Below are 24,445 nucleotides of genomic sequence, written 5' to 3'. Positions count from 1 at the left end.
TTCTCTAGGGGTATGCCAGCTGTAAGGGGCAGAACCAGATGTCAATTCTTATCAGGCTGGCTTGGCTTCTTTTTCTGCCATGGCCAGGTGCCTCTCATAGATGGGGAGCTATGGAGATGTTTAAGAGAATATTTAATTTTCAGTTTATCTGTTTTCTGTTTTGAAAACAAACATGGGAGGAGTTATTGTTTAATGGGTAGAGTTTGCTTGGGAAGAAGAGAAAATTCTAGAGATGAATGGTGATGACAGTTGCAGAACAATTTGGATGTAGCTGATGCCACTGAATTCGACTCCTAAAGATGGCTAAAATGGTACATTTTATCATATGTGTATTTTACCACAATTTAAAAAACCACACACATGGATCTATCTTTCTAACACAAGAAGTCTGGGGTAGGTGGTTACAGGGCTTGGTTCAGCTTCTTGATGTTGCTACGGTCCCTGAGTCCCTTTATCTTTACAGTCTCAGCATGATTGCTTCTATTCTGGTTGCAAGGTTTCCTCTGAGACTTCTTAAATTTCTTTTTTTCTTTATTTATTTGAGAGAGAGAGAGAGAGAGTGAGAGCAGGAGCAGGGAGAAGGAGAGAGGGGAGGAGGAACAGAGGAAGGGGGAGAAGAAGGGGCAGAGGGAGAAGCAGATTCCCTCCTGAACAGGGAGCCCCATGCGGGGGCTTGATCCTGAGACTCTGGGATCACGACCTGAGCCAAAGGCAGACTCTTCACTGACTGAGCCACCCGGGCGCCCTCGAGACTTCTTAAATTTCATCTGCTCAAGAGGGCAAGAGGGGAATGGGTAATGCTCGCTATGGGTCTGTTTTTTCTCAGGAGAATGCCAGCAGAATTTTCTTACATGTCATGGGCTGGAACTAGGTCTCCTGGCCTTGCTGGGCAGCCAGCACGGCTAGAAAAGTGATTACTTAGTTTCCCAACTCTAGAGCTCAGGAGGGTCACTGGAAGAGAAAGAAGTTGAGAGTGAGTGGTGATGGGACAACCAGCAGGTTGTGCCCAGCGCCCTGCTGAAGGTCACGTGTCATGTTAGCAGGGCTAAACAGACCCAGTGGTGGATAGATGCCCCACAAAAAAGGACTGTTCTGGAGACTATCTTTCAAAGACAAAAGCTCTTCAGTGCATGTACTGAAATTAAAATTAACTGAATGCTAAGAGGTCACGTCAGATGGGAGCCAGGACATCTGAGCTCTGCCCCACGCTGGCTGGAAGTCTTGGGTAAGGTCCCCTGGTCCCTGTACTCATAAATGTGATTAATTATTTTTTCTTGGTTAGCGTTGCTCATTAAGTACCCATTAAGTGTTTTGGTATCTCTAGATGAAAGACCTTATACGAGGACAAATGGTTGTTATTACCCAACCGTGTGCTATCAAGTGTGGGCTCATAATACAAGATAATAGGTTTCAAATGTTGGATTAGGTCCATCATTCCTCTTGGTCAAAAGCAGAGTAGAATAAGGGCTCCAGGAGACACTTAAGATAAGGGCACTCACAACATCCCTATTATGATTATCTTGCCATTGCAAGGAAGCCCAGATACATACTCTTGGCCATTGAAGATGGTAGAGAATGGACTCCATTCTCTGCGATCCCACTGCTTGCTCTTTCCCTGGGAGGCACCAAAGAGAAATTGGCCTGCCCTTTCCTTGACCTCCCCTTTTCTACGGAGCCTTCCTGGGCTTCACTGGTTCTTCTCCTTTGTTCTTACCGCAGGGCACTGTATACTGAATATTTTAGCATTTAGTGGTACCGAAGTTAACTTTTCATCCCTGTTTTATAAGCTGCGCCAGGAGTGGGCACTGTTTGGGGAAGGCAACCCAAGGTTTTCTGGAACTCCTCCATCTCAAGTCGCATGACAAACCTTCTGTAAACACTGGACCTGGATCTATGAGCTGGGAGCTCGTGACTCGATCACATTGGGGTTTTATTTCATGATGTTTTGGAAACAGTAGAGTGGATTCTAGGATAGATGGCAAAAGAAGCAAGTGCATCCAACCTCTGAAGAGGGTATAAGTGCAGTTCCCTGCCCTTCCAGAGTTCCCTGTGGTCTGACCACAGGGACATTCCCTGAGCTCAGCAAGACACTGACTTTGGGAATTCTATAAAGGGAAAGGGCAACACTGCAGAACTGGAAGTGAAATCGCTTCAAAGAAGAGCAACTCTTAAATGGCAGGGGGAAAATAATGCAGTCCTGGTAAATGTGGGAACAGGATACTCGAGTCAGCTGAGAAAGCCCAAAATATTATTGCAAACAAGAGTTATATTTTTATTAGTGCATTGTCAGAATGCAAAAACAAATAAGTAAACAGAAAAGAAATGAAATCACTTTACAGAAAGCACATTCATTACTTAAAAGTAGCACCTCAGCGATTGGCACTTTCTGGTCACATCCACCAGTCAGGTTCACTTGCGCTGTCCAGTAAGCAATTCTTGACCATTTTCTTTGCATCCATGTGCTTTTTTTGCCTGGCTATTAAGGAGCAGCTGGAAATTCTGACAATTTTTTGTGCTTGGCCATGTTGGTTCTCCCTCTTGGATCATAAGACCTTTTTACTTCCAGACACTTACAGTGTCCCTGGGTCACTCTCCAATGACTTACAGATAGATGGGGATGGGGACTGGCAAGGTGGCTGAAGCTGAATCTCAATTTGAGTTATTTGTCTCAGGTCTTTCTAAATTCAGGCATCCAAAAACTAAACTTGCTTAAAAATGCAAGTGGCCCTGAATTGCTTTATCAACACCACCGCAAGGAAGTCTTTATGGATACAGGATCTAACATCTCCGTCTCCAGAAACTTCTCAAATGGATTCGTGTCTCCATGTCTCTATTTAACTACCTCTGTGTTCCCATCCATCACAAATATATTATGGTGCTGGCATCATAATATTGTGTGCTCACTGGTTGTCATAAAAATGATACATTCTTGCTTGAAAAGTTGTCAGTATAAATAACACATAAATTCACATTTTGCATAATAGGGCCTATTCCTTACAGATCAGGTCCTGAGGGTATGAAACATACAATATATCTTGGCACACAAGTGTTCAATAACAATAAATTAATAAATACATAAATTACTTAAATATTTAAATAGCATTAAGGTCAGTGGCAGCCTGCTAGCTGAAAATCTATAAATAAAGTAGCTGATTGTTTCAGTGGGCATTTGGCATTTAAATGTAAAAAATATTGCGAAGACACAATAATGACCCTTTACAAAAAGAAAATTAGGCAGAAAATAACTTTTGGAGCCTCTTCCATGTGTCCTTAGAAAATTTTGCATAATATCTTCCACTTTCCCTCCAAGATTCATCCTGGGGGTGGAACCTGAAAAAAGAATACCAATAGTTTATGTAGATTAGAAATGTGGCAGCAAGCCCCCTTACTTCACACACCACGATACTGGGGCAATTGGGTTTGGGGATTCCATGTCAGAAAGGCCCAGCCCATGCTTATGTGGCTGAGGATTTGGATTTGGTTGCAGTCAGTGCCCCCCCACCCAGGGTGCCCAGGATAAGGTGCTAATTCCTGAAAATCACTTGCAAGCTCTTTTTGCTCCTTTGGCTACCTCTCTCTGCCTTCTCCTCCAGGAGGGCAGGACCTCTGCCTGTTTTCTTTACTGCAATATCTGTGCATCCAGCATATTCCCCAGAACAATATGGACATCAAATAATACCTGTTATTTTTTATTTTTATATTTTTAAAAATAATACCTGTTTAATGAACAAATGTATGTTTCTGACTCTGGTGACTGTGTACCAGGCACCCTGTCTCCCTTTTCTCTCATACTGTCCCCCACCATTGCCCTGCACCCCGGGGACGCTGAGTGTTCAGGTGTGGCCTGGGCTTTGTGGGCCTGCTCACCTAACTGCAGGACACAGATGCCCAGTCGCTCCAGGATGAACTATAGTAGCGGTCTCGGGCTTGCACGCGGATCTTGGCATCCTTGTGGCACACGACCTTGGCTGAGGTCTTGTCCACGCAGAGTCTATCTTTCTGCAAAGGAGAGGGAAGTCTTTGGCAATGCAGTCACAAGATGGGCTGGGGGTATTTCTGCAAAGCTTGATCTCCCCAAACCAGCACACCTCGATTTTAGGGCATCACTGTTGCAATAAACTGTGGAGTTGTGTAGAACGTGCGCCACCTACCGATAGAAGCTCTAAATACAGATGAAGCTTTTAGACTTCAGCCTAGGGGGAGAAATGGTTTGGTCCAGCTTTCCTGTTTCTAGCACAGCTGCCTTACCGGAAGGCCCCATGCACTCTCACCTCTGTACTAGGCCGATGGTGAAACTAAGGCAGATTTTCTCTAGCTGTCGCCTGGATATTCTGAAATACTATATCCTGATCCACTTATCAGAAAACATGCTGAAATCCAGGCATTGCTAACTTTTAGCTGTGTGACCACTGGAAAATGCTTTAGGCTCTGTTGTCTCAGTTTCATCCTTTATAAGAGAGGGATAATAATCATTCCTACCTCATAGATGAGTAAGAGTTAAAGGTAATCATCATGTAAAATTCTTTAATCGGCAAAGTCTTTAATCGGTACAAAGTGTTCGGTAAATATACCTATTAATGATATAAACCTTATGTAGGGAAGATACATATCAATACTTTAAATAATAAATAGGTAAAATCTACTCCAGAATAGCCTTTCCATCCTACAAAAAATAATTCTCAGGGAGTAACTGAATGACCGAATTTCTATCAAATGCTAAACCCTATCCCGAATAAGGCGTTTATCCAGTGATTCTAAAACCGCAGTCCAAGGAGTCTTGGGCTTTATAAAAGCGTCTTCAAGACCTTAGGATTATGATGCCAAGGCAAGAAAGTTGGAATCCATTGTCTTAGCCTATGTAAACACTAACATTCTGCTCAATGAAATAATTTCACGATATGTGGAAGAGCTGGGAATTATCCATTTGGGGTGAGACATAGCATGAATGTTCTATCATTCCTTAGACTCACTAAATTGCAACAATAATAGTTTGAGGCTCCTGGAACTCAGATTTCCTATGTGAGGACCAATTCTGAGTGCAAGAATGAATGACCAACCATACTGAAGGCGGTGGCATGGTTGGGTGTGTGGAATTTTTGTTCACCAGAATGGTTTCCTGGTTCTGACTCTGCCTAGCTGGGTAACTTTGGGTAAGCCCTTGACCCTCTCTGAGCTCCAATTACTTCACTAGTGAAATGTTGATAGTAACACTATCTGCCTTCGTCAGGTTACTTTAAAGATTGAGTGAGATATACACGTAAAACCCTTAGTGCAGTCTCAGGCACGTAGAAAGTGCTAAATAAATGTTAGCTACTGTTATCACAACTCACCTCCTAGATGTGGGCCCTGCATAAACCTGAATACATGGTACTGGAGTCACATCTTACCTTTTCTCTATTGTTCTTGCCCTGGGCCTGTATGCAAAATGTCAGGGAGAAGTAGGAATGTGGGGTGCTCCAGGTGTCGGGGTATTCCCAGCTGACCTCCACGTGCCGAGAATTTTTCAATGGCTTCAGCTGCAGGTTTGTGGGTGGGTCTGGTTTGACTGTGGAAGAAGATATAGAAACACCTTTGATTTTCCTAACAGGCTTTTGGTGTAAGGTAGTTCCACCTTCTAATCCCACTTTCACCTTTAACCAGTTGTGTGTCTGTGGGATAGTTACTTAACTTCTCTGGGCACCTAGTTGGCAGACGTGAGGCATCCCTGCTGCTGGTGCTCACACTGGTGCCTATGGGAGGCAGTCCTCACCAGTTGTCCAATCCTTTCTGGCTGACCCTGAGAGAGGCTCAGAATCCTCCTCATCCCCCGCACAAGCAGATGAACCCTGGCAGTAGGACTACCTCTCCATAGTGCTCAGAAGAAATTCCACAGAGACAAGAACACTCTCACATCTGGGCTAGGTGCAGAAGGACCACCCTCCCTGTGCTCAATATCCCTCTTTGCACAAAACTTGGACTTGAGCTGAGTCTCTTGCTAAGGACAACATGAGAGACTTCCCACTTAGTGCTCTTTCTGATGTCTTCTCACGGCATCTGGCACTGACTTGTCTTGCAACAGTTGAAGTCAGATTGTCTTTATGCTCATTCATTCATTCAATGAATGGTGAGTGAGCACCAGCTTTGTGCCAGTTACTGTGCAATGTGCGGAGGATACAGCAGCGAGTATCACAAAAGACTCTGTCTTTGAGTAGCATACCTTTGTCTGGATGGGGGGAAAGGAGACACTCTATGGAATGTCCAAAGACCATGGCTCCTAGTAGATGCTTTTCAAATATTCTTCTCTCCGTTCTTAACACAACTGATACCTTCTTTCCTTCAGAATTCAGCTAAATATCATTTCAGAGAGACCTTTCCTGGCTATCCTATGGAACTCAAACCTCCTCCTACCCACAAAGAGTAATTTCTCCACAAATGTTTGAGCAAGTTCTGTGGTTCTGTAAATTTTATTTCATGATGAATGTCCAATGGATAAATGGTAAAGGAAGTGACAAATGGCAAAATCTCCATTTGCCGATTAAAAAAATTGGTGTCCATTTTGGAGGGGCTTATGTTCCAATAATGAAGATTCTTTTTCAAATGTTAGAGAAAGCCTGGTTGGGAATAATTGCAATTAGTAGGGAAGCCCTGGTTCTGAAGGTAAATATTATGTTCGAGGGGGTCCTCCTGGATTCACCATGGAAGCTGCCTGGGTAGCAGATAGAAGGGTAGCCAAAAGGCCGCTTTTTCCAGTGGGGCAGAACTGGTTTCTGAGTTCCTAGCTGTGATATCTGGGGCAATTTATTTAATCTGAGATTCAATTGTCTCTTCCTTAAAATGCAGAGAATAGTATCTATATTGTAGTCTTTTGGGGGTACAGAATAAAAGAGACAATGCATGTAAACCCCTTACCTCAGTGCATGGGGTCATTGTGAACATGTGACAAATGGCATTTATCCTTATTAAGCACATATAATTAAGCGAACTCACTGATGTCTCTGATGAAGAAGCTGCTGGTGTAGTTTTCATACTTGAGCTTGTGAATAGCATCCACCACGACCTCGATGGGTAGGCTCTCCTCGGCAGAGGGGCAGGCACTGCCCTCCTGACACTCCACTGTGTACTTCTTATAATCCCTGTTGTCCACTCTGACCCTCTCTGCTGAAAGTGTCACTGCTCCACATGTCACCCCTTGGGGGTCAGAGAAGCTGAAGTCAAAGACAGACATTACCCTGTGTCACACATTTGTGGGTAAGCTCCCAGTGGTTGCAGCTAAACAGCTGTTTGAGGATACAATTGATCCAAGTATGCCCTGATTTTTCCTTAAAGCGTAAGAAACTGCCCTCCCCAGGAGAACAAGCTTTGCCACAACAGGCGGTACAAATATTTAGAGACAACTCTGCATTTACATCCCTTTGGCCTAAATGAATTCAGAAATTTTTAGATCCAGAGCCCTTGGTTCAATCTCCCTATTAAAAATTTAAATTCATTTTTCCCACTTTAATTACAAAACCAATATGTGCTAATTATAAAAAATGAAAAAGATTAAAACCTGTATAAATGAAATGTGTGTGCCTCTTTTAACCCTAATCTCACTCCCCAAATAGAAATACTATTCATAGCTTGTTATATCCCTCCAGACCTTTGTCTATGAATATTCAAAGCAATCATATATCCACATGTACATATGGATACACACATGTTTCTATATATACACACAATGATTTTATTTTTCATTAAATAGATATAACTATGTATATATGTATACATAAACCATAAATATAAAGATATATGTATGGTTTTTAATAACCATCTCTTCCCCCTCTGAACATATGGGAAGTGCTCCATGAGACACCACACAGATTGGGTTATCCACGTTAAGCTGGATAATGTATCACACTTTAACTTTTCCCCTGCTGATTACCAAAAACATCACAATGAACGCTGGCATCTGTGTTTCAGTGCATTTGTATAAGCATTCCTTTGGTAAGCATTTTCATTTTCAAGATGGAAAAGGGATACCCCAGGGGTTTATTTACTCAGTTAAAAAGTGACAAGGCCAGGGTGATCACCTGGGGTTTGCTCTGTCAGTTCAGGAACCTAGATGGTGAGTGAGGGAAGACACACAGACCCGCTGACATAGGTTCAGTATCCGTGGAAATGGATTTCTTAGGGGAAGTCCAAGTGTATCGGACAAACAGTAAACTCAGTGATGTCGGCAAAAGGAAAAGGAGTTGAGGTGGCTCTGGACAAATTTCTAGAAACCTCAGGGTTTTGGAGTTGGCCTCAGGGCTTTCAAGATCTGTGCACTGGAGCTTTTGTTTCTATTTTCATCTCAAGGTGCAATTTTGGCAAGTCATCATAGCTTTGATTTCTCCTTTTATCCCTCCCCATGGTGCTATGAGCCTTAATGAAGCATTGCCAGGCAATCTGGATGAGTGGGTTCAAACATAGCAGAGGCTATTCTCAGGTCCCAGTAATATCCTGTTCTAACCCACACATTTGTTCAGGCGATTAGCTTAAATCTCCATGTTCTTTCCCCAGTTTAGGTAACAGTGGGCGTTGAAAAAATACACGTTTGACTTTGTTTACTCCCCTATTATTAACTGATAAGCCATGGAGAGGTTGCCCTTGTTTTCTTAATGAAATAGTTCTAGCCAAATACTGAGAAATCAGAGTGATTTCACTTACCCTCTGCTACTTTTGACACTGAATTTCAAATCAGTACTGATTGCCGTCAGCCACCAGCATGTGAAACGTCCAGAATAATTCTTTGCCTCACATTTCAGAAAGATCTTATTTTTGGATTCTGGATTTGAAAAGAACAAAAATTCAATATTTAGAGGCTTTCTTTCAGATAGACTTTAATTGTGATGAGCCACAGGCCACCCAGTGCTACAAGAGTGAAGATCTTCCATTTATTTCCTTGGAAAATGCTGCTGCTCCCCTGATAGGCAGTTCAATGGGGACTGGCAATGTCTCAATAGGTTGCTGATTCTGCAGAGCATGCCATGCACCTAACACATCAGAGGGAGGGATTAAGTTTTTCAAAGCTGCCATCCCAGTGCTGAGTTATTCACTATACACATTGGTTAATTTCCATTAGCATTTAAAAAGAACTTCAGGAAAACCAATCAGATTCACCATGACAATCTCTCAACATGAGATTTGGTTGGTTGATTCCTCCAAGTGTCTAAGAAAGCAAAGAAAAACCTAAGTGCTGGGTGGTTCTAGCAAGGGATTTGATATTCCCTTGTAGTTCATTAACTACACTAGTCATGTCTTGCCTTTTACATTTTTAAAGTTTTTATTTCTTATGGCGCAAAAGAGAAAATTGACACCATCTGAGGGAATGGAATTACCTTTCTGTTCCTTTAAGATATCAGTGGACCAAATTCCATCTTCTTTTTTGTGAATCAACAGGAGTGAGCGGCTCAGAACCTTGCCTCCTTTATGGCAGGTATACTGGCCAGCATCTCCAAATTCTTTGACTTGGATGGTCAGAGTTTTACCAGAACCTAGGACTTCACTGCTCTGCGCTGAGGTCCAAGTGATGTCATCTTCTTCAGGGGTATGGCAGGTGAGGACCACCATTTCTCCGGGGGCATCAGGGTGCCAGTCCAACTCTACAACATAAACTGGAGAGCACAGGGAGTGGAGAACTGGATTGTGAGCTTCATGAACTCTGGGACTGGGTTTTGTGAACCACCTGTGCATCTGTACTGCCAGAGCACAACCTGGCTCATAACAGCAGATGCTTGCTGAGATGATTGATTTCAGGCCACTGGGCCCTACTTGGATATAAGGTCATGAAGAGACAAGCAAAGAGTTTTATAGCTGCCACGGAGTTATTAACTGGCAGGCTGTCGTTAATAATTAACCTCTGATTCGCCGGCAATGGGGAAGGCTTTGATATACCAAAACATGAACAGCAAAAAACTATCTACCAAAGGCCTGGTGGAGAGAAGAACCTTCCAGCACAATTTCAATTGCATGGACAGTAAGGCAGGGCCCAGAGATGTCAAGACAGACTGACCAGCACTGAGATCCTATCCCCCCACTAACTGGCTAAGGGATTTGGAACAAGGTAGTAAATCACCATAAGCCTCAGTTTCCTCAACTGTAAAATGATAATAATAGCATCTGTGTTGTAGGTTTGGATATTAGTATTAAATATATCTATATTTAGGACAGTGCCTACCACAGTAAACTCAGGGTTAGTTATTGTTATTCACACGCCAAAGGGTCAGATGACTGCACAGAGATACTGCCCTATAATTTTCCACGGGCATTTGAGGATTTAGTTCCTACCACTAAAACTTATCAATAGAGATTTTCATTCTATTTTTTTTTAAGATTTTATTTATTCATTCATGAGAGACACACAGAGAGAGAGGCAGAGACACAGGCAGAGGAAGGAGCAGTCTCCATGCAGGAAGCCTGATGTGGAACTCGATCCCCAGACTCCAGGATCACACCCTGAGCCAAAGGCAGATGCTCGACCGCTGAGCCACCCAGGCATCCCTCATTCTATTTTTTAAAGCAGTTTTACACTCTTATGAAGCAGTTCAGTAGATCTTGGTCTTCCCATTTCAAGGAGGAGTGTGCCAAAACCAGCAGGCTAAGCAAGGTTACATTAAGTTAGAAGCACAAGGGAGGCCTGGGTGGCTCAGTGCTTGATCATCTATGCCTTTGGCTCAGGGCATGATCCTGGAGACCTGGGATCGAGTCCCATATCGGGCTCCCTGCATGGAGCCTGCTTCTCCCTCTGCCTATTTCTCTGCCTCTCTCTCTCTCTCTCTCTGTGTGTGTGTCTCTCATGAATAAATAAATAAAATCTTAAAAAAAAAAGTTAGAGACATAAGAGCTATATCTCAGGTCTTCTGTCTCACTGGCTTGGCATTGGCTCTCTAACCTGAGGAATGGCTTAGTAGAGTACTTCAATGAGTTGTCCTATCACAGCTTCATTCATACACACATCACTTACTAATCAACTAGACCATTTAATGCAGTGGTTCCCCAAGCCTGATCACTCAACCACCAGCAGCAGCAGCACCTAGGAAACTGTGGAAAATACAAAACCCGAGTCGATGAATCAGGAATGTTGAGATGGGCCCGATGATCTGTTCTGTATGCTCCCCAGGGGATTTGGATGCCCTGTCAAGTTTGAGAGCCACACTGGTTAAGAGCCTGGATTTTGGAGTCACACTGGTCTGAGTTTAGATTCAGCTCCATATCTGATACTTGCCTGTGGCCTCAGGCATGATATCCAATTACTCTAAGCTTTGGTGTCATCATTTTTTAAAATGAGCAAAATATTAGTGCTTGCTTCAGCAGGTTGAGACACGGATTATACAAGCTAATTCATACAACGGCTTCACAGAGTGCCCTTAAATGCTCTATACACGGTGACTCTTATTGTTGGCATCCAAATGTAAAGTGTTGTGGAATATAAAGTTCTCACTTTGGATCAGAGGGATTTAGAAGTCCTGAATGGGTAACAAAAACAAGAGGTAAAAAGCATTTGGGACCTGGCTCTTTGGAAATGATAGGCTGTGCCCACATAAACCCACGTGGCACCTTTGGCTTTCTCCAGTTATTCTTTTTCCACTAGCAACTGAACAACACAACTGAGCCTCAGAAGGCCTGGAAGACCCCATCCCCCAAGCGCAGGAGGCAACAACTGCAAGAGGGAGCCTGACGAAAAGGATCTAGAACCCTGTGCCTGGCCTCCAAAGTCGTCCCGCCCTCTGTTTCTCACATTGACTTCCTGGAATTTCTGCGGTTTACCAAATTAGAAGTAACTTTGGGGTTTACTATGCAACAGCCAAGCTTCCTGAGCTCGCTAAAACTCCCAGGGTTGGACAGGGATCTGGAAGTATCATCTGGCTCCAGGCCTTTGCCTTTACTCAAGGGAGGCTCTAGAACTCTCAGACCCTCCTCAGGCAGAGGGGAGATGGCTGGATTGTTGCCTTCCCGAAAAGAGTACGAATGGAGGAAAAGTCTCAAATTTCTTTCACGTTTCCATTTTCTAGTGTGCCACTCTCCTGACCATCAACAGGTTATTTCTGATCAACAACTGAAGTGGCTTCACTTTTAACTTATGCCTATTTCCTCCTGTGCTCCAAGCATAGGAAAAAACTGCTTCATGACCTTCTTGTAAAACCTTCTACAAATACTTAAATGCACAGACTTTGAAGTGAGACAGAATTGAGATCAATCCCTGTTCCATCCTTCTCAGGTCTGGGAAACTGGGGAAGTTACTTAATCTCTGTAGCCTCCATTTGCAGCATAGATAAAATGGGACACAGACCCTATTTCACGTGAGGTTATGAGAATTAAATGAGATACTGTGCTCAATAAATATTAACTATTATTACTATGATACAATTAGAGATAGTAATTGCCAACATTATGTTGGCTTCCATGAGAAACATCTGAAGATCGTTTGGGAACAAGTAACAATCAGTTAATATATTATTTACTGTGTGTAAGACAACAGAAGGATAGAGGAACCCCTTATTTTACTAATACCTACCTATTCTATTATTCTACTTGTGATTTTTATTGATCAGTTGGATTATAAATAAACAGGTTCTCTTGATTCATCAGAGACATCATTTTAAACAACCAAAGCAATACTGGCTAACATTTATTCTCACTTCACATCTGTTGAGTTGTCCCCTGCATTCACTAACATTCAATCATCCATGTTGTAGGTGTCATTTCATAATCCCTAGTTCACAGTTGAGGAAACTCAGCCTTAGAGGTGACCCAGCTCAAGGTCACCTAATCGATAAGTGGCAGTCAGCCTCTGAGCCCAAGTCAATGTGAGTCTAAATACTATGCTTCCCCAAAAGTGCTTGGTCAGAAGTGAGTCCTCTCAGTGCCAAAGGAGGGGGTGATGTTGTGCAGTGGAGTGGGGGATGATCGAACGGAGTTCTTAATCTTTCCAAATCCTTCACTTTGGAATTTTAATTGTACAATACCGCTGGTTTTTAGTAATACCTGCCAAGTCCATATACCTTTCCCATCACAGTCCACAAAAAGCTTCTACTCTGGCATCTAATATGAAAGCCAAATGACATAGATGCCCTCAAAGGTGAAGGAAGGACAGATGGCCTGCGTTTTCCCAGTGATGGCGCTCACTAGGAGGCCCCAAGGCCTGATTGCCCCTGATTTTCCTCCGGGGCCTGTCTGATGAGTCCTGGCTCAGAATTTGGGGCCACCACAGAGAAGAAGAGGCTGGTTACCATCTTTCTCCAGTTCCCATATGGCCATGAGGGGAGACGCCAGCAAAACGAGGGAAAACCAGGAGATGACCAACTGCTGAGGATGCATCTGCAGGAGGTAGAGAAACAGAGGAGAAGGAGGAAAAGAGAGCAGGAGGGAAAAAGAGAAGAGACAATGTCAGTAGTCATTCAGTTGCTTTGCAAACCATATTCATTCTATGTACATTGTTTTTAATTTTTAATTTTCTCTTTCTTCTCTGCACTGTCAAATTAGTACTAAGTGAATTACAGGAGCCCTGTGCCAGTCTCTGGGAAAGAACATCTTCAAAGAGAGAACCACAGACTATCTGGAGCTGAAGGAGACCAGCTGTCTGATAAAATCCTCTTATTTTTAAGCTGAGAAGCCCACAGCTCAGAGCAGGAACATGACTTATTGGGATCAACATTTAGCAATTATATACTTGGTACTGACTATGTAAAAGGCTCTGAGCGAGATATGTTGGAAGCAAAAAAAGGATTTCTGGCCTGGATTCTGCTTTCTAGGAGCAAACACTTTCATTCAACAAATATTTATGAAGTCAGTATGCCTACCCTCTAGTCAGAGAGACCAGCTATATCCTGTGTCACTGTAGCACAAGGCAGTATGTGCGGTAACACCTAGGGGTAAAGGACTTGGGGTGGTAGTGGTGGTGGTGGTGGGAGACAATTAGAGGTGATTTCAAATTATGGCAATGATCTGGTGGCCAGGTTTAGTTTCTCTCCTTGTTTAGATAGTAATTGCTCCAAACTCAAAGGTTACTTCCTCTTACATCATAAAACCAGTGATTCTCAAGCTTGAGTGCACATCAAAGTAACCTGGAAGCCTTGTTAAAATACCAATGGTTAAGTCCCACCTCCAGAGGGTTTGATTCAGCAGGTTGAAGGAGGGGTACCTCAGAATATGCATTTTTTAAAAGTTTCCAGATAAAGCTGATGTTGCTGGTCCACAGACCACACTTTGAGAACCACTGGTTTAACCCATGTTCAAGCCCATAAGCGCTGAAAATCAAGAGGTTCTTTGGGAGAAGACCCTAAAATATTGATATACCCACTATGATAAGCAAAATGCATCATTTTGTGCCCAATCCACCACCTCTTTCTGATAGTAAAACTCAATCTGGATTACTATCCAGGGTTTGTGCAAATATTTATTTTTTTATTTTTTATTTTTTTTAAAGATTTTATTTATTTATTCATGATAGTCACACAGAGAGAGAGAGAGAGGCAGAGACACAGGCAGAGGGAGAAGCAGGCTCCATGCAGGGAGCCCGATGTGGGATTCGATCCCGGGTCTCCAGGATCGCGCCCTGGGCCAAAGGCAGGCGCCAAACCGCTGCGCCACCCAGGGATCCCCTTGTGCAAATATTTAGAATGTGAAAACTGTACCCTACTTCTGAATTAGGTAGAGATATTTATCATTTCATCTCATCCTGAAACATCTCCATCCATCTCAGAGAGCATCCATGTTCTCTGACACGTGGTTAGAAACCACTGACTAAATCATAAGAAGAATAAGACTAAAAATTTTTGGCCAAATACCTTAAAAATGAGAATCCCTTGGTTGGAGTGACTGAATATTGACAAATCATGGCTTTGTTAGAACTGCTGCTAACTTAGGAGAACCCTGCCAGGCACTTTATTCCCTTAGATTACAAGGGCTGTGGGTGGCAGAGACGGGACTAGATCTGGCTGTCCTGTAGATTCAGCACTCTGTCCCTGCAGCCTTCACAAACATGTCTATTCATTTAGTCCAGGTTACAACTGTGGCAATGGACTAGTTGCCACGGGGCATCAGTTAGGACATTCACGGGCTTGGAGTCAAGCAGACATGGGCTTGATCTAGTTCCTCCACTCGCTAGTTGTGTGATGCCCAAATGATCTCTGAGCCTGTCTCCTCCTCTATAACATGGACATGATACCCATCTCAGAGGGTTGTTGAGGCAACGCAATCAGAGGGCATATCATAGAAGGCAACCAATAACATGTCAGCTTGTACCAAGGGGAAGAGATAAAGGAAATATCTGATATGTCTGTTTTGTGTACAATAGTAGGGTAAAAAGTCGTGCCTGGCTGTAGGGAAATGCCCTAGAAGTATTGCAATTACACAGGCTTGTAAAGACCAGATGCTGGCACTCTGGGAAGGGAAATAACAGAGATTCCTGGCATCTCCCAGTAATTCTTTTGCACTCTCTTAATGCTGGGGTTTTCCCTTTTGCCTCTGTGTCTAGCACTTCCTCCTGGGGCCTTAGATGTGTATGAGAATTTCAGGTGAACTGCACTTCAGGGTCAAGGGAGCCCTGGTGTTGATTCTAAGAAACAAATTGCATTTTAGAATCACCTACATTTTAAACCCCAGAACACGGGCAGGGAGTGGAGGTGGTGGTGGATCACTCTCTTAATCCAACCCAGGGGAATCCAAAAAGGAGGGGGGGCATGTAGTTACCCTGCTGTTCTCCAGATCAGCTGATACCAGAGAGCTATACTCCACAGCCCACATTTCCTTGGTGTGCTAAATATGAGACTTGAGGATTAAACCTATTTCCATGTAATTTTGTAGGTTTTCTTAATTCTTGAGATCCTTGTATAAGGAACACAAGGACCCAGGTATGGTTACACTCCCTAATGCTGGTGCCGACATGGGCATGCCCATGACACTTGGGTGGACACTTCTTTTTCAAGTTTTACCTTGTTACTTTTTAACTTAAAGAGAATTATTATTTAAAAATACAAAGCCATAGTCACACAAGGCATGGGTAGCACATGCAAAGGTAGAGCCAGGTAGAGCTGCACTGGCATCCCAGCTCTGCCATTTATTAGTTGTGTGACTCCAGGCAAGTCACTTGGCTTCTTTAAGCCTCACACTCAACCTGTAAAACGGGCATCCTGTTGTGGTGATGAGTCAATGAAATATTTCGTGTAAGGTGTCCAGCATGTTGCCCAGAGGAAGTCAGGACTCTTGGCTATTTGCTCTCTCTGAAGCCCACTCTTAGCACTTACTACAATTTATATATATCTATATATATATCATCAATATGATATAGTTACTTCTTTTTTTTTTTTTTTTAATTTATGATAGTCACACAGAGAGAGAGAAAGAGAGAGGCAGAGACACAGGCAGAGGGAGAAGCAGGCTCCATGCACCGGGAGCCCGACGTGGGATTCGATCCCGGGTCTCCAGCATCGTGCCCTGGGCCAAAGGCAGGCGCCAAACCGCTGCGCCACCCAGGGATCCCGATATAGTTACTTCTTTATGTTTGTTCTTCCTGACACACTGAGCTCTCTGATGGCAAGGATCATGTCTTTCTTATTCTATCTCCTCAAAGTTCAACATAAGTATTCTAGCATAGAGGAATTTCATTAATGATTGGAAGAATGAATGAATGTACAGAAACCGTAAAACTTCAGATCCCAGTCAAATGAACACTAAGAGGTTACCCAAATTCTTTCTAATACCTTGAAATTTCTTATTTGAAAAAAACTGGGCCAGCAGCTGGGGTTTGGTAATCTCTTGGTTCAAGTGATATTTTGACTTGATCATTGTTATTATTATTTTTTAAAAGATTTTATCAATTTATTCATGAGAGACATAGAGTGAGGCAGAGACACAGGCAGAGGAAGAAGCAGCCCCCCACAGGGAGCCCAATAAGGGACTCGATCACAGAACCCTGGGATCACTCCTCAGCCGAAGGCAGATGCTCAACCGCTGAGCCACACAGGTGTCCCTGATCACTATTTTTTTAAATCTGAAAATTGTTGCACACAATTTACCTGGACAACTATAAGGCACCAGTATAGTATAATCTTTTTCCCTTCTCACAGATTTAAAAACGCTTTTAATTAAAAAGATTAAAAACAATGCAGTTGCTTTTTATTTTTAAAGTAGTGCCGAAGTTAGTTAATCCAAAAAATCTATCAATCTGGTTGATGATCCTAACTATTAAACCCAACACACACACACAAACACAAACAAAAAATAAACCCAACACAAATATAGGAGCAAATATGCTTTGCACCTTTCAGCTATGAGGTATAAGTATGAATTCAATTATTTATTGAATTCATTATGACTTAATGAATGAACACCCTTTAAAAAGTTTACAGTACTAGGGAAGTGCCACTCACTTTATACAATTTAACTGATAGGCATTAATATCGAGCAACATACTTTTATGTACATACCACTTTAAAACAAGACAAAACAAATCTTTCTACAAAATGTGCGTTCATTCACAGAACTTGGTGTACAATTATTATTAGGTGACTTTTAAAATTAATACTTTCTAAAAAATTAAATTAAATTAAATTAAATTAAATTAATACTTTCTACATCAGTCCCCAAAGTACTGACTTTTCGCTAGTGTCCCAGCAGGTAAGTCACCAGAAACCCACCCACTCCGCAATGCCAGGTAGCCCTGCCAGCCTGTGGGCCTGCGGAACGGTGGCCAGGGCTAAGGAAGTGCTTACTTACCTTGCTTCTGGCCAGGCTGCAAGGTTCCCTGGGTCTGAAACGGAGTCTCCTGCTGCTGCTGCTACTGCTACTGGAGCTTATATACCCTACTCCTACCGAGCTTTTGGATGGAAACTTAAACTAGAAACTGACTTGTCCAAGTTGCAACACTAAAAACAACTCTCAAAACCTTCTGGGGGAATTTCAAGAAGTTCCTTTTTTTTTTTTTCCCCTATGTGTATCAATAATGCTGAGGGAACACAGACATCAAAATCCCAGGTAATGAACTAAGAGGAAATGACTTTTGGGTGGGGAAAAAGGAAGGAGATGGGATGCTCACTTCTTTGCGTTGACATCACAGTCAATGTGCTTAGAGCCTGCACCAGGCAGCTACCCTGGGCTACACAGACTGGAGAAGGAAGGCCAAGGAGAGGTCAGGCAGGAGACCAGGTTCAGGTTAAGATCAAGCAATTGTACGCTAGAGAGTCCAAAAGCAAACACTATGGTTCTCCTAAAGTCAAAGAAAGTGAGATGAAGGGTAAAGGGTTTAGTATAGTTGGGGTTCCCCTCCAACCACATTTTTCCTTTAACATCTGGATTTCAGAAACATACCATTATCACCCACTGTGGCTTCATGCACCACACACACCCTTGCGTATTCACACAGGCAGAGCCCCGGGAAGGCAATAAAAATGTGCGCCTCCTAATAAGACTCAAATACGTAGGGGTACAGCCCATGCTCATAGGTGCTTGCTCACGGACAGGTAGGGGCAGAAAGTGAAATACCCGCAGTCAGGCATATGGACAAGCATGTCACCCTGAAGCCCCCCCACCCCACCCCACCCCACTCCGGGGAACTCAGACTATAACCTCGCACGCATTTGCACACAAAACTATGGCCCTAGGAGCTCTATACCAAAGCGCAGAATGAGCAGAATTCGCCAGAAATTCCTAGCGGAATTTAACATTGTTAAGAGGGATGAAAGGTGAACGCAGTGTTAGCTCCCCCTCCCCCCCCATCTGCACAAGAACAGCAAGTAAACCCCGGCTTGAGCCCCCACGGCCCCCACGGCCCCCACGGCCCCCACGGCCCCAAGAACAGGCCTGCGGATGTCGTTCCCAGAGCCGCCGGCAGAGGGCGATGCTGCGAGGCGGTGCGGGAGCTGCGCCCGGGCCCGGTTACCGCGCGCGGGGAAGTTCCTGGGGCCCCGCAGAGTTTCAGGTGGGCGCAGGTTCCCATGCTGGCTTTCCTCGTAGTTTCTGCCCGGGGAGGGGGGGGTGGGCGGGGGGAATGGAAACCGGGCGAGAGCAGCGGAGCTCCCCGACCGCACACTTCCTCGGTTTGTCCCATCCGGCGAGGGCGGGGGCTGCTGGGCCGGCGGTCCCACTGGTTATCCGACCTGGTGCTCGGGTTGGGCGGAGACAGGGCCTCCAGCTCCCAGCGCCTTCTCCCATCTCGTCTGCCCTTAGGCTTCAAGCGACAAGAGAGGATCTTCTCTCGTTAGACAACAAAGCACAGCATCCTGTATCCGAGGCATATGTAGATGCGGGCAAAGTAAGTCGCGTTGGATGTTGGTTGTGTGATAGCGTGGAGGCCCTTTGGCTTTTTACGATGGGCATCTCCGGGGAATAGTGCTGGACCGTGATGGGGCAGGGGCCTCTCCGCGGTTTGATTTTTGTTGTTAGATGATACACGCACATAGATTAAAGTTTGTGTCGACTTGCAGGGAGGGGTTCTTTCTTTCTGTAGAAAATAGTTATTACTGCCAACAAATCATCAAAGATTGCTGAACGGAAAACTTCATTTAAGATTGAAATAAAAAAAAAATAAAATTGACATGAAATAGTTTCACTAACTCATTTACAGTGGCTGCATCGCTACAGGTGAGCCCTTCTGTGACCTTCCATGAGTACCTACATATAGAAAACAAGACAAGTAAGACAAAAACATTTTACCAATGTGTTGGTAAACACATCTTCAAAATTAAAAAAAAAAAAAACTGATTTGAACATAAAATCTAAGTAACAATAGTATGCTAGTTATGGACAAGAAGGTTCAAGGTCAGGCCCCCCCCCTCCCCCCGCCTTTCTACTCAGATTGCAGCCCCAGGACCAGTCCTGTGTGAAAAATGTGGGGACACAACTCTGCACCTACATCAAGAACAAGTAGTAGTAGTACGTGTTTAAGAGCATGGATTCTGGTGCTAGAGACCTGAATTCCAGCACCTGCTGTGCACATTGCTTATCTCCCCTAAGCCTCTGTTCCTACATCTGTGAAATGGGGTTAATAATAGTACCTGATCTTAGGTTTGTTGTGAGATTAAATGAGGTCAGATGTAATGCACTTAGCACAGCATCCTGGCTAAGTGCTTAATAAATGGCTGCTTTATTGACTGGTTTATCTATCCTACCTGCCCCAGGAAGACTTTCGGTAGCTTGTTAGGGGATGCTGAACATAGAAGTTGAGAGACGGAATTAATGGGAGGAGCCAGAAACAGAGCTCCTAATATCCTCATGCAGGGAAACTTGGTGGCTCCAGCTGAGCCCCTAATTTGGCTCTGAGCATCCGGATAACCAGGATGAGAAAGAAGAACCTACGCTTGCCCCATCTCTGCCCCGTAGGACTGACCATTTTGATGAGTCCAGTTTATCCACAGAGAAAGCAGTTCTCATACTTTCTCTGCAGATAATAAAGAATTCAAGTTCTCAGGCCCTACCTTCAGAGATTGTTATTCATTAGATCAGGGGTGGGGCTCAGGAACCTGCATTTTAACAAGTTCACAGGTGGTCCTGATGTGGGGACCATGGCCTGCACTCTGAGACACTCTGCACAACTCCAGCGTTCCGTTGCCCAGAGATGCGTCCTTTGCCGTACTTATCTCTTGGATACTCACAAGGTCAGTCAGCACTCTCATGATGTCAGCCAAGTGCTGTTTGTCCTGATTTCACAGAAGAGGTTTATCATCTTGTCCCACTTCACAATCCAGACCCTGGCCCCAAGAAAACTGAACCAAACCTGTGATCTCCCTGTGGTTTTTCCTATGGGAAAGAGGAGTCTGTTGACAACAGCAGGCATGCTGAGCTATAAGATGAAGAGAATCCCCCTAGAAACTGAAAATAACTTGAAGAATTTTTTGACCACAAAACCTTTTTTTTTTTTTTAAAGAAGAGTGCTCTGAGCTTCTGATATAAGTTTCAAATAAAGGGGAAGCCATATATACCCCTTAAAATTAAAATGTTAAAAAAAATGGCACAAGCAAGACATGCATGTGTGCTACTATAAAAACCTGAAACAATACAAATACACATAGAATAAAAAGTTGAAGCCCTGATTCACCTGGTTGTCAGAGGTCACCATTGCCAACATTTCAGTGTATATTCCTCCAGAGTCTACTCCCAGCTCTTTTCTATGTATTTATATCTAACTATCTGGTTATAGAAATGGGATCATATTATACATATTCTTCTGTAAATTGCTTTTACGACAGTCTGTTTTGTATCCAGTGGTTTCTTGTGTTTTGCTAGAGGTCTTCTAGAATATTCTGTCTGGATCAATTAGGTGCTTTGGGCTTTACTGTCCAGCTAGCTTCTCTCAATCTCCCAAAATAGCTCCAAAATTCCAGGCATTAATCCACACAGGATAGCATTCAGGGTAATAAAAAACTGCTTTTGTCTTGTGTGTCCCTCTTAGGAGCAAAGAATTTGTCCCAGAAGTCCCCATAGTCTTCTCATCTCCCTGGTCACCTATAAACTAGTCATTGAGAAGGAGAATGAGTTTACAATGAAAGTCAGGTTTTAGACAAATTGGGTTTGCCCTGAGCTGTGGAGAGGATCAAGATCCCAGAGGATTGGATAGTCCAACTAGGTGGAAACTGATGTGGGAAACAAAGGCAGAAGATAAATTATTAAATTTCCTTACTACCTACCAAGCCCATTGACAAGTCCTTGAAACAGGCAGAGTGACTTTCCTCTAGGAACTCAGCTGCCTCAATGTTACTACTTTGCTAGGGCAAAAGGCAATCTTAGTCCAACCCCCAGAATCCTGTAAATCTACTTTAATGTATAAAAATTCCTTTGGAAACTTCCTTTATCTCTACCTACTCCTTCCCAAAGATACATGTTGACAATCATTCCCCAAACGTATGATCCACTGATGCACTTCTGAAGGGTCTCATGACTCAGGTTTTATTATAGGGTAATAAAGGCCTTTTCCCAACAATACCTAGCCAGCCCCCTTGAGGTCCTGGAAACCTGCTTCCAAAATTCCTTAGAGACTTATGCTATCCCTAACCCCCTCCCAACTTGAAAATATATATTAGGCCACTCCTCATGACCCCAGTGCAGCTCTTTCTGCCCACGGGTCCTGTCCCTGTGCTTTAATAAAACCACCTTTCTGCACCAAAGACGTCTCAAGAATTCTTTCTTGGCCATTGGCTTCAAACCCTAATGTCTTTCCTACATCAGACACCAGGTAGGCAAGTGAGAATCAAATATATCTGTTAGGTGAGCCCAAGTGGTTAGGTCAGTCAATGAAGTGAAGAAATATGACAATCATGTAGATATCACACAAGACCAAGTGTTCTTTTCCCAAATAATTAGTTACTTTTGAAGGGACACTTCTAGTTAGTTCAGGGGTGTGGGAAGTAGCTCCCACCTGTGTGGGATATGTGTGGTTTTTTTGTTTTTGTTTTTTTAAAGATTTTTATTTATTTATTCATGAGAGGCATGGAGAAAGAGAGAGAGAGAGAGACAGAGACACAGGCAGAGGGAGAAGCAGGTTCCATGCTGGGAGCCCAATGTGGGACTTGATCCAGTGACTCTCAGATTACACCCTGGGCTGAAGGCAGGCGCTTAACCACTGAGCCACCCAGGCGTCCCTGGATATGTGTGTTTTTAAGAAAAAAAGACTGGGGAAAAAAGGAAGAAAGAAAATGAAACAAGACTGGTGATTCTATGGCCAAAATTTTAAGATTGACTATCTGAGTGGTGTGATTGTAGATGATTTTTTGTTTTCTTCTTTAGGATTTCCTAAATTTTCCAAAATGCCTATAATGAGCTTATGTTACTTTTCTATTCAGAAAAAAGTTATTGAAAAAAGACATGAATGGGGCACCTGGTCTGCCTTATGCTCGAGTCATGATCCCAGGGTCCTAGAATGAAGTCTAAGGCAGGCTCCCTGCTCAGGGAGGAGTCTGCCTCTCCCTCCCTTGGCTTGGTGTGCACACTCTTTCTCTGATTCTCTTTCTTTCCTTCTCAAATAAATAAATAAAATCTCAAAAAAGAAAAAAAAAAAGAAAAAAGTCATCAATGAAGCACACAAAAAAGGCAGAATTTGTAGTGGTTGGGAATTTGTGTTCTAGAACCATACAGTCCTAGGTTAGATCATGATCCATATTTATCTCATATAACTGAAGGTGCTCCTGAAAGTCGCCGCGCCACTGCCAAAGTGCTAGACTTTTATGGCTGGTGATGGAGGGGCCTCTGTGGTAGGTGTAGTGTTCTTTGGAGGCAGGGGACAGCCTGAAGTGATCTCATTCAATTTTTCAAGTGTCCTTCAAATATACATTTTTTGTTTTAATGCTTTGTAAAAGATCCCTGAAGTCAGCTTCTTTTCTCATGGGGCTGAGATGTCTTCACCAGCCTCCTCCCTTTCAACAAGGAGTCTGGTCACATTTCTAGAAAGTCATCCTTCCATCTGGGCCTGTGCTCAGACAGTGGGTCAGATGTCATCACTGCTCAAGTTCATCACCCAAGTGGGCCTCTGCCTGCTAGACTGGATGGACTGGAGGGTAAAGCAGGTGCTCCACTTTGTCATTGATGTTCTCATTTGCATATGATTTCCATATGATTTCTCTTCCTTTCTAAGTGCAATTTTATGTTAATCCCAGTGAAAGGAATGGGTGTGCAGGCAATAGGAAGGAAGTGGGTGTGTCCTGGGCTATAGGATTGCTGAGGTGTTTAAATGCTTCTATTAGAAAGATGTGGGAACAGCTGGTCTGGTATTCCTGTCACCTGAGACCAGTAGAACGAGGCAGGGTGAGTCCAAGCTTCCGGGTTGAAGTATTACCATCTACTATCTCATGGCTCCTTTCTATATCAACTCAAACCAAATGACGATCATTATGGATCAACTAGCCACCCCTGCATTTGTAGAGTAAATTGTTATATCATCATTCAATCAAGCATATTCCTGCTGCTAGAATTCCCTGGAACATGGAGTTTTCTAGACAAGAAGGAACTTAACTAAAAATCAGGGCCTGAAATTTTTTAAAAAAATATTTTATTTATTTATTCATGAGAGACACACAGAGAGAGGCAGAGACATAGGCAGTGGGAGAAGCAAGCTCCCTGCGGGGAGCCTGATGTGGGATTCAATCCAGGGACCCCAGGATCATGATCTGAGCCAAAGGCAGAGGCTCAACCACTGAGCCACCCAGGTGTCCTACGGCCTGAGATTTGGAGCATCTTCCACTCTGACTGTTGATTGGGGATTCACATGTGGGCCCATGTTCATTTCTCCTTTCATTAGGATTTTACATCCATCTGGGCTTTTATTGTATCTTGCTCTGGAAATCTGCCCTGGAAGGTAGCTATTGACCTTGGTCTCCTGCCCTGTCATTTTTCTCTCCAATTTTTGGCTTTGAAAATCCTATCTACTTATTGATCTACCTTTATTTATTTTTGATGGTACTTTAGAAAATAACTCATGCCCCTCATTAAACAAAATCGAATAGTATAAAAAAAAGAGAAA

General features: G+C 43.4%; 1 protein-coding gene across 1 annotated transcript; it reads right to left on the bottom strand.

Moving 5' to 3' along the window:
• Nucleotides 1-2,256: 2,256 nt before the first annotated feature.
• Nucleotides 2,257-18,363, bottom strand: IL12B (interleukin 12B). Its single transcript, XM_077895680.1, has 8 exons — nt 17,716-18,363; nt 13,230-13,317; nt 9,339-9,614; nt 8,668-8,785; nt 6,967-7,184; nt 5,388-5,545; nt 3,868-3,999; nt 2,257-3,330 (listed from the first exon to the last, which is right to left on the bottom strand). Exons 2-7 carry the CDS (start codon nt 13,315-13,317, stop codon nt 3,868-3,870), a joined length of 990 nt encoding a protein of 329 aa, XP_077751806.1. The 5' UTR covers nt 17,716-18,363; the 3' UTR covers nt 2,257-3,330.
• Nucleotides 18,364-24,445: the final 6,082 nt, after the last annotated feature.

The sequence above is a fragment of the Canis aureus genome, chromosome 4, assembly GCF_053574225.1.
Source record: "Canis aureus isolate CA01 chromosome 4, VMU_Caureus_v.1.0, whole genome shotgun sequence".
NCBI classification, from domain to species: domain Eukaryota; kingdom Metazoa; phylum Chordata; class Mammalia; order Carnivora; family Canidae; genus Canis; species Canis aureus.
Note: the sequence above shows the minus strand (reverse complement) of the source record. Positions and strands in the feature narration are given on the sequence as shown.

Bases quoted from the DNA above. Each gene is read 5' to 3' on its own strand.
- IL12B (XM_077895680.1), bottom strand. From the start codon at position 13,317: ATGCATCCTCAGCAGTTGGTCATCTCCTGGTTTTCCCTCGTTTTGCTG. The intron at 7,185-8,667 runs GTAAGTGAAATC...CTTTGACTTCAG, and splicing joins AGTGTCAAAAGTAGCAGAGG to CTTCTCTGACCCCCAAGGGG. The intron at 5,546-6,966 runs GTGAGTTCGCTT...CTTCTTCCACAG, and splicing joins CTTCTTCATCAGAGACATCA to TCAAACCAGACCCACCCACA.